The 10,199-nt window shown below is 40.4% G+C and overlaps 1 protein-coding gene across 1 annotated transcript; it reads right to left on the reverse strand.

Annotated features, from left to right (window-relative positions):
• Positions 1 to 1,633: 1,633 nt before the first annotated feature.
• LOC132571651 (amine sulfotransferase-like) lies at positions 1,634 to 10,199 on the reverse strand. The gene is made up of 6 exons (XM_060238448.1): positions 10,025 to 10,199; positions 8,833 to 9,041; positions 6,458 to 6,584; positions 3,771 to 3,865; positions 2,787 to 2,967; positions 1,634 to 1,833 (listed from the first exon to the last, which is right to left on the reverse strand). The coding sequence occupies exons 1-6, from the start codon at positions 10,182 to 10,184 to the stop codon at positions 1,703 to 1,705; spliced, it is 903 nt and encodes a 300-aa protein (XP_060094431.1). The 5' UTR covers positions 10,185 to 10,199; the 3' UTR covers positions 1,634 to 1,702.

Below are 10,199 nucleotides of genomic sequence, written 5' to 3' on the forward strand. Positions count from 1 at the left end.
GCTGATGCTGGCATGGTACTCATACCTGGGTTGTCATGGCTCTGCTTTATTGTCTTGCAGATGGAGATTCCACAGAGAGTCTTGTGGGTGCGGCAAGTCCCATCTGCCCCACATATTCTACTCAGTCAGCTGTTCCACTCTACTCTGCTGTTCCAGGCCCCAATATTCTTATATAACCTCTGCCTCTTGTAGACCACAAGACTTTTGGTGTTCCTCTATTGCAGCTCTCAGAAAATTCAGTGGTGTGTTCAGGTTATCAAGACTGATGTTTGGAAAATCTTGGTACCCTTTCTTTTCCCCTGGAGTGGCACCTATACCATGAGCAGGTAACCTGTAATTGTTCACTCAGGGTTAACACTGATAAAAGTTTGTCAACCTTTTGTTATCCCCCCATCATTCTGTTGCTTGATGAAGACTACATTACCTGTAGCAATAGCTTGTAGTGGTGGGTTGATTATCATGTGTAGATTGACTAAAGCATGTCTTATTGTGTGTTGTTGATGTGGACCGTGAGTTCTTCTACAATAGCAGGAAGAAGTTCCTTCATATCAACTGGAACCCTTTCCCAATCCCTTACAATCTCTTGCTGATTAAATTATTCATGGTAACTCTAGGATCAAAGCACTTTTGGTATCAGAGAAGTCACTTCCCAACAATTGCATCCATTAGCATTGTACTCTCATAATAATGGCCACTTGGTGTGACTCCATTATGTCAGTTTGCTTTCCTGGACTACTGTGTACTGATTAATGCAATCACCTCATTTTCTCCACCCCATGCCATTTCTGGTTTAGGGTAAGGGCCAGAGATGGACACAAACTGGGGAAATGGAAGTTAGTTGGAGGTTAAGGGTTTTCATAAACCACCAATCATGAACCTCCAGCAAACTCCTCCATTGGAGAATCTGGTTTGTCCTGTTTGGGTTTCATCCCCATTCCCAGTGAGATATGAAGGCATTTAAATTTGAAGGCATTTAAATGCCTTCAGTGCTCACTTTCAATTAGGCATGGTCAGTTTCAGTGGGATGCCTGGGGAAGCCCATCCCAGGAGGGAAGATAGTTTAAACTGCCTTCTCCAGCTGCTGTAGAGCTCTGGAGCTCCTGGGGAAGTCAAGGCTTAGAGGGAAGGCACAAACCCTCCCCAAATGTTCTCCTGAACCCCAAACAAAAATGTACTGACTTGGCACTTCATGGATAGTAAGGCCTGTGTAAAGTAATCACTACATAATGTTCTATACTCTTGAGTTCAATCACTTTTGCAACTAATTCCAATGAAAATAAAGTTGAAATAAAAGTTTCATTCTAGTACAGTTGAACTGGTACCATCTGTTACAGTTATCCATTATGGTGAATTGGATAACATCTTGGATTTATCTTGGACTCCAGTCTCTGTTCTCTCATGAAATGCTGACCTTGGACTGAGGTACTCTTCTTAGCATAATCTACATCTCAGGATTGAATTCTTTTAGAATTATAATAATAAAATGCAGTATGGGAAGAGGCAGCAAACATATACCAACCACCCTGAAGAAAGGTCAAGGTATCAGTGTAATAACAGAGAACTTACATAATATATTCCTCCATGTTTCAAAACATGGAGGCTAGGAAATTGCAGAAGGAGTCATTAATGGGGGTGGGGTTTACAATTTTTATTTTGCACAGAAATGGATTAAATGTACAGACAGAGCATTCTTCTTCATCTTTCATGATGGAAGGTCATCATTAATATCCCAGCAATACCTGAGGGGCAGGTTTTGCATCCTTTTCTTTAAAACATTGTCAAACCTTTCATTCTGTGCTACAGTCATTATGTTTTTCCAGTCCCCAACAGTACCTAGTACAAGAAGCAGAGAGAAAAGGGACATTGCAATGAAAGCAGTCAGACAGACCATCAGCAACTTCTCTGTTTTATTATGATAAAAATGAAAGGCTAACAGTGCTATCCTAAACAGAGCTATAGCTATCTAAGCCCATTGATTTCAGATTCAGAAGGGTGTAACTCTGTGTAGGATTGCACAGTAAGCATCAGATGTTAGAGGAATAATATCTCATCAGTCGTATGACGATTTTTTTCCCGCTGGAGCATCAAGGATAAGGTCCAAGGGATCCTGATACCAAAATGAAGACTACAGGATGTGCATTTGCCTAGATGTCATGAGGAAGCAATGCCAGCAATGGGGAAAGGGTAGGTATCATATCAGCACAAAGATCTGCATTGGCAGCTGGAGACAGCATGGCATGAGAGACCAGTGCTGCAAAGAAGGACTTGTGATGAATAGTAGTATTCTGCAGTGTAACCACGGTACTATGGCTTTTGTTCTTATTTCCCAATGCCTTAATTTATATTTTTCAAATGTTACATGCCTCTGTTTCTCCCAACATAAATTGGAACCTGAAAGCCTTTAGTGCTTTCTTCACTGAAGACAATGGATCCAATGGCAACTGGCATCCTATTGAGCAGAGCAATGGGAAGTTGCAGCTACAAAACTTAGAACCTCCACATTAACCACTGAAGTCCTTGATTCTTTTGTTGTTCAGTCGCTAGGATGATTCATTTGACCCATTCTACATTCACCTAATGATAGGTCTGAGGATTTCTGATTGAATTTTGTTGATTGGATTTAGAGGGGGGAAATCATCTCAAATCTTGCTTAATATAAGAGGTGCTCATAATCAGTGCTATGTAAACTGAGTCACTCTATGGGGCTCTTTGAATTTCATGTAATGAAATACTCTCATTGCCTGACTACTGGACATGAGCACAAATTTGACACCTCAGTGACTTACCTTTGCGAAGATAGTGTCCTTTGCCTTTCTCTAGGATTTCAGGTGGCATGTTCTCATAGTTTGTTCTGGGATCCATTCTCATTTTATCAAAAGTAGCCTTATCCACAACATCCTGCAGCTCTTCCTCAGACACGTTCTTTCCTAGGAAGCTGCATACTTTCAATACAGATCTCCTCAGGTCCTGAAATGGGACATAGTTGATGTCAGGCTATCCACAACTGAACATCATAAAGGCCCAGTAACTAAAAGGATTAAGCCTGAGAGTAATAAGATGTTGAAAGTCTGGTTCACAGTACTGAAATTTTGTGTCCTGTTGAGCCACTTCAAATTTAATATTATCAACCGCATTTCAACCTCTTTGAGTAATCACTGCCATTAAATTCAAGGCTATATTTATTTTCCAAGTACTAAATAAATGGGGCCACAGCTATGGTAGCTTTTATGGCTACTGACGGGCAACAGGTAAACTACAGTATGGCAGATTCAAAATGGGAATTAATCACAGTTCTGATGGTTGTATATGTATTTATCTCCTCCTGAGAATTAACATTGGCTTAAATGACTGGGCATCATGACTTCTAAAGATGTATTCAGACTGCTTGTATGAATTCGGAATGGTCAGGGTCCAGCACTCTAGGCAAGGCTAAATTCTCCCCCCCACCCCACCACACTGATAACATCACTGAGTCATGTGGGGGAGCACAGTTTGGCAATCACAGAAGGCTGGCTCCCTAGACAATCAGCTAGTTTGCCTAGTGGTAGGACTGGCCTTGAGAATAGTGTAGCAGAAATGTTAACAGATTGCTAAGAGGTCAAACAGGTCAACTACTTTGGTGGGTACCACTGCAGGCACAGGGTCTCGTAGGGGAATGGGGATGACTAAATGTCTATATCACTCCCTTCGTCCCTTCCGAAAGTGTTTGAACATCATGGATGAAGATGCCTAATACATGTTAGGTGGTTTTGCTGACTGAACAATCTTACCTTCTTCATTTCTTCATAGGTAAGAAAGAGAATATTGAAGTCATCCTTGTGAGCATACCAGCCTTCGACATGGTCTAGCCATGAACTAGCTAGAACTGACAGGAAACAAATTTATTTTGGTATTAAAAGTGAAGCAGGTATAAATGAGAGCTGGTGTTACACAGTGGTGAGATGACAAGTTTCAGTTCCAGTTCTACTTTGCTTGTGGACTCATCATACCTCAGTTCCCGTTATTGCATTTTATGGGTTGCCACACCTTCATGTATATATATGTGTGTTATTCTTGTTTGATTTTGAAATAAAAAAGCTAAGATGGGGAGGTTACCCTATAGAAAGGGTATCTAAAGTACACCCCTCTGAAACCTTGTTTCTTCAGTGAGAAGCATTTTTCATTTTATAATTTAGAAAATATGTACTCTGCCTCTCATGAGAGCTGCTTAAGGCAGCTCGCAGAGGAAAAATGAGAAAACCATGGCAATTAACAAATCATTTTTAAAAACCTAGCTAATTTTAAACATTTCTTAAGAGTTTACTGTTGTTTTGGTCCTCTTGGTGTCTTGGGGGGGGGGGCTGTTGCTGGTGTGAGTTATGTGTTGTGGGTTTGTTGTCCTTGCTAGTTGCTAGTACTCTGCTGGATTTCTGTTTGCATAGTGTTATTTGTGAAGGTTTTTTTTTTTTAAGTTCTACTGTTGTACTGTTTCTGGTTGCTGGGGAGAGACTGGTGGTGGGTGTGGGTAGGTTGTTGTGTTTTTGTGTTGTGTTTTGTTGCAAACAGTTGTGGTTTTGCCCTTTTTTGCTGTGGGGCCCCTGCTGCTGGGGTGGTGTTGTGCTGTGTTGTGTAGTCATCCCTTGAAATCCTTTTGGTTTAGTGGCTGGGGAGGGAGGAATGAGGCTTGTTGTTGGTTGTTCTCAGAGTGTGTTGTTTTGTTACTAGCAATGTTTCCTCTAAGCTGAGTTAGTGTGAGATAGTTCACAATTTGTAAGCCTTCAGCTCACACATTTTTGTCTCAGCTCAAGAAAAAATGGCCTTAGAGCAAACTAATTTTCACAACTTTTATAGTTGTTCACAACTTTAACGGCAGTAGCTCACAAAGTAGAATTTTTGCTCCACAGCTTAGAGGGAACATTGGTTACTAGTTGTCTGGCCTTGGGTGTTTCTGGTTTAGGTAGGGCCATTAAATAGGCTGTTGTACTAATAAGGGTCTGCTAAGGTGGGGGTGGCCAACGGTAGCTCTCCAGATGTTTTTGCCTATAACTCCCATCAACCCCAGCCAGTATGGCCAATGGCTGGGGCTGATGGGAGTTGTAGGCAAAAACATCTGGAGAGCTACCGTTGGCCACTCCTGTGCTAAGGAATTGATGTTTTCCACTTTAAATTTTTAAAAAGTAATCTAGTTTAGGGCTATGGTTTACATTCAACCAACTAGGCCAGTACTTTCAAAAGAGGGTAGGTTTTACTTAAAAGCAGTGTAAGTAGGCCAGAACAGGTTTCATTTGAAAAAAAGAAATGTTAGGCTAAGGTGTGTGCATCTGGCCTTCAGTGACTGAAAGCCAGTGTCTTTTTACATTCCATAAATTGAACCCCAGATTTTCTCTAGTCAATAGGGGACACCTGATTAATAATTTATAAGGAAATATGGTTTGTCCCAGATTTTAGTCAGGGCAAGTTTAATAAGAACACATCAGTGCTTCTAAAAAGGTTTGCTTTCTATCTCAAGGTAGCTTTTTAAAAACTTTAGCCAGAAAGAGGCAGGATCACCAAGTTTTTTTTAACTAAACAAGACCCTGCCTCCCCAAAAAAGGACAGGTTAGTGACCTATAAAAAGCAGTTTTGGTGGGAAGGTTTTTAAAAAGGAGTCAGGCTCTGTTAGGCTAAGTTCACAGTGCAGTGAGTTAGGTGCCTAAACACCCTACCTTACCCGCAGATTAGATACAGTTTAGCCCCCAGATTTAAAATTATATTATACAGCTTCTATGTTGGCTAATTTAGTCAAAATGCTCTATATAGATTCTAATGAGAATTGGTTAGACATAGAAAGTTATTTTGTATTACCTGCTTATCTTCAATATGTGATTTGGATGGAAAAACTATCTAAAATTTCACAACTCTGTGTCAATAGTTTTCTCTCAATTACTTTACAATTTTGAAAGAGGTGGAAAAATAAGTTAGCACCAGGTGTATTTTCTTTGTCTTCCTTTTCAAACCAACAGCGGTTCTCACCAGGATTAGATTGCAGTATAATCAGATTTTGACATCAAGATGGGTTAATTCATTTGGTATATTTTAAAGACTTTTGGTATATTTGGTATATTTTAAAGACTTGTGAGTCTTTAAAATTTGGTATATTTTAAAGACTCACAAGACTTTTAAAGATAAAAACTCATTGGAAAGATTAAAATCTTCAAAGCTCGGTTAATGCACCCTGGTAATTTAACAGTTTAGGAAAAGCAAAAAACAAACAAACAAACAACAACAAAAACCCCTCACCTTCCCAGCAGCTCTTTCCTGGGTTCTGTCTTCCTGCCCAGCTGACTCAATTTTTCCTCTGCCTATGAAAAGCCTTACAGTTCCAATGTAGAATGGCATTCTGAATCATTTGTTTTCAAGAGGGTTTTTCTCTCTCTCAAAGCAGGAAAGTTGTGTAGAGACAAATATTATTAATCATGCAGCTAGAAACAATCCTTACCTTCTCCAGCTAAAAACTTTTCCATGAAACTACCAAAATCTCCTGCTGTTTCAAATTTGGCTGCAACTCTGCTAAAATGGTAATAGGAAACCAAGACATCTTTTGGGTTTCTTGACACATAGATAACCTGCAACAATATTGATAATTAGAATAAAGCCAATAAACTCTACTGGGTTAAGCCAATGATTTGAAGCACCTAGTGAAACATTACTTTCATATCTGGTTCTCCCAGTATTCTCTTATTGTAATGTACTGAAGTCGAAGACGTTCAGATGGCAACATGCTTTATTAGCAAGTACATCACAAAGACAACATGGTGGGGCTGGGTCCCCTGTTATATACATTTCCTGAAACAACCTTCTTCCTGGTCAGTCCAATCCTGGCCAGTTAAACTTCCCACCACTGATCCTCATAGGTGGGCCGCGTTCGTCCCTTCCAGGCACCACCCACAGGTGCGCTGTGCTGTACTTTCCGGGACGAACGCCAGTCACAACACTTATATTATCTCTCTGGTTCCTATCCATTCAGATTTATTTATACTGAGGGGTTTTAAATAAAACATTTTTTCTTAAGGATGCTTGATTATGACTGAGCCTAACCCCGCACTGTAACCCATTTATAGACTTTTTATGCTGACTTGGATGGTCCAAGATCTGATGAGACCCTGCTAAGCAGGGGCGGCTCTGGTTATACTTGGATGAGAGACCTCCAGGCCTCATTTTGGGCAGGAGTTCACAGGAGCAGAGCTCCAGAACCTCTAAATGTTATTGTGCTCCTTCTTTCTTAACCCCACCACCCAAATACTTGCTTCTGGGCTCCATTGTTCAAACCCCTTGTGGGAATTTTGCTGAACTCTAAGATTTGACACACTTTCTAATATTTTTCTTCACAAAAAATGGGGAAATTACCAAAACATATAAAGCAGACAGATGGAAATCGTCATGCCACTGTGGCCAGGCAGAAGAAAGTAATGTAAAAAAGTATGATGGGAGTGAGATTTTATTATGACAATTACAATTCAAGAAGCATTTTAAGGTAGATGCTGAGCTGATCTAATTTAGGACACCTGTTGGTGATGTCAGGGATGTGTGTCATATGCAAATAAATTCTGCAAATGAGATGTGCTAATGAGCTCCAGCACCTCGTTTTCTATGAAGTGACCCCTGGAGACCACCAAGGAAGTCCAAAGTTGCTATGCAGAAGTATCTGTTCTCCCAGGGATTTTGTTGACTTTTGTATCTGGAGAGATATGGGTTTATTTAGTTTTTAAACCTATTTCCATATGGCCTTGTTTGGTCTTGAAATCTTGCTCTGTTTTTTCATGTTGCCTCTAGTGCTGTCTATACAGCTGTTATGATTTAAAGATACATTGAGAGGTAATACTGCTTGCTATTATTGTAAGTATATTTATTTGTATTATGTGTTGTATTAATCATTGTTAATTAATACTGATAGCTACAGCTTCTATACATATAAATTGAAACTGTCACAATGTCACAGAGTGGGTGGGATCACCTCTCCCTTCCTCAGTTCAGCTTTCCCAGGTATCCACAGTTTAAGCATGGAGTTCCATTCATAAATCACCCACTGTCAGAACTAATTTAATCCTTAAAGTTGTGACAAGTTGGATACTAAACATTAGGAAGAACTTCCTGACAGCTAAGAGTGCTTCCTCAGTGGAACAGGCTTTCTCAGAAAGTGGTGGGCTTTACTTCCTTCGAGGTTTTTAAACACAGGCTAGATGGCCATCTGACAGCAATGCTAATTCTGTGAATTAGGCAGATCATGAGATGGAGGGCAGGATGGGTAGCATCAATGCTTGGTTCCTGTGGCCCCTTCTTACACACCCAGTGAAATGCTGATTGATACTTTGGGGTCAGTCAGCAATTTTTCTCCAGGCCAGTTTGGCAAGAGATCCTGGAGGTTTTTGCCATCTGCTGGGCATGGAGCAGGGGTCACTCAGGATGTATGTATGTGGGGAAGGTATTTGTGAATTTCTGGCATTGTTCAGGTGGTTGGACTAAATGACACTGGAGGTCCTTTCCAACTCTATGATTCTATTATTCCTACTTGGGCTGGTGGAAAAGGATTAAAGTGTTCTGCAATGGAGCAGTTATATGAGCATTCCATGAAGATAAAAAAACACTGTTCAGACATCTTTGGGGACATGTCAGCTTGAACAGAAGAGATGCAGCTGACCTTCCTTTAGAGTCAGAAGAATCAGTACCGAGTCCAGTGCAATTTGCAATTACACATTTTCACCACAGAAGAAAGAGAGGCTTCTAGAACTATCCTGAGAGGCTTAATATTGCTAATAAAACAGAATTAGAGGAGGACATTTAATCATATGAAATTATAAAAGTGGCAGGCCTTACTTTGGCTCTTTTGTTTCTTAACCCCTTAGGGACCAAATAGTAGGGCAGGTGGCTTGCAAAGAGCCGAGGAGACGGGCGATGGATGTAATCCATGCTACGGATATTGTATTCCACCCATGGGACTCTGTCCATTAAGTCTGTGTCCTCAGTTCCATTTCGATGGCCTTCATGATAAATCAGGCTCAAAATGTTTTGAGTCCATGCTGTGCCTGTGAATGAGAATAATATTGACTTAATATCTAAATTAACAGAACTCAGTAGTGCAAAACAAGCAGAAAATAAACTAGCCTATGCCTCAGTGAGGATGCTATCTAAATGGCAAAAAAGGAAGAAACAGAAAAGGGGGAGCCAAAAATGGGCAAGGAAAAGGTAAGGGGAACAAGAAACAACTGTAGTTACATGAGTTTCCTGCATTGTGCAGGGGGCTGGACTAGATGACCCTGGAGGTCCCTTCCAACTCTATGATTCTATGAGTTTAGGTTTCCATTCAGTGGGAGCTGAGGTTAAACCAAGGTTTCATAGAATGAAGATTATCGACATGGGCTGTTAAAGAATATAAATTAATTTCAACTCCTTTCTGAATTTTTAATTAAGCATTTTAAGTAATAAATAGCTAGGGGTCCTCAGGTTTAGCTTGAGAAAGGGGGTTAGTCCTTGTTTTCCTAACCTGAAAAGGTCTCTTCATTTATTGTTACCCCATTAAGGGCTATTAAGGTAGCATACTAAAAACATATTGGCAACCTGTATGTTTTCCCAGCTGGAGCTTTGAGGTGCCATTTTAGGCAGATTGTGGGGAATATTATTAACCTTTTCCTTCAGGATGTGCCCCCCTTCAGATTTAGGGTTCCTTTGGGCTGTCTACCACAAAGTTGCTCAGGAACTCCAGTCATGAATGTTCTGACATCTTGTCTAGTTTGGCAAACAAATCAGTCGATAGTTCCAGGTGGGTAGCTGTGTTGGTCTGAAGCAATAGAACAAAGTTAGAGTCCAATGGCACCTTTAAGACCAACAGAGTTTTATTCATGGTGCAGGTTTCATGTGCATGCATGAGTCTGAGGAAGTATGTGTGCACACAAAAGCTCACACCCTGAATAAAATGTTTTTGGTCTTAATTTCCTTTTACAGCTTCACACTGAGATACAAACAATGAGGTAAAATAAGATTAAGCATCTTTTCCTCATGTCAGTCTTACCAGATTTGGGATAGGTGACTAGAAATACATCACTGTCTCTGATTTCAAAGTCCTCCAGCGAATCTATGTATTCTGCTGTAGCCAGATCGGGTTGGAAATAGAATCCTTTGTGTTTGAAAAGATACTCCTTTGGTGGCTGCATTGTTAACACTGATGACATAACAATACAAACATT

Source organism: Heteronotia binoei, chromosome 1, assembly GCF_032191835.1.
Source record: "Heteronotia binoei isolate CCM8104 ecotype False Entrance Well chromosome 1, APGP_CSIRO_Hbin_v1, whole genome shotgun sequence".
Lineage (NCBI taxonomy): Eukaryota > Metazoa > Chordata > Lepidosauria > Squamata > Gekkonidae > Heteronotia > Heteronotia binoei.

Bases quoted from the DNA above. Each gene is read 5' to 3' on its own strand.
- LOC132571651 (XM_060238448.1), bottom strand. From the start codon at position 10,184: ATGTCATCAGTGTTAACAATGCAGCCACCAAAGGAGTATCTTTTCAAA. The intron at 9,042-10,024 runs GTAAGACTGACA...TCTCATTCACAG, and splicing joins AGTCACCTATCCCAAATCTG to GCACAGCATGGACTCAAAAC. The intron at 3,866-6,457 runs GTAAGGATTGTT...GTTTCCTGTCAG, and splicing joins AAAGTTTTTAGCTGGAGAAG to TTCTAGCTAGTTCATGGCTA.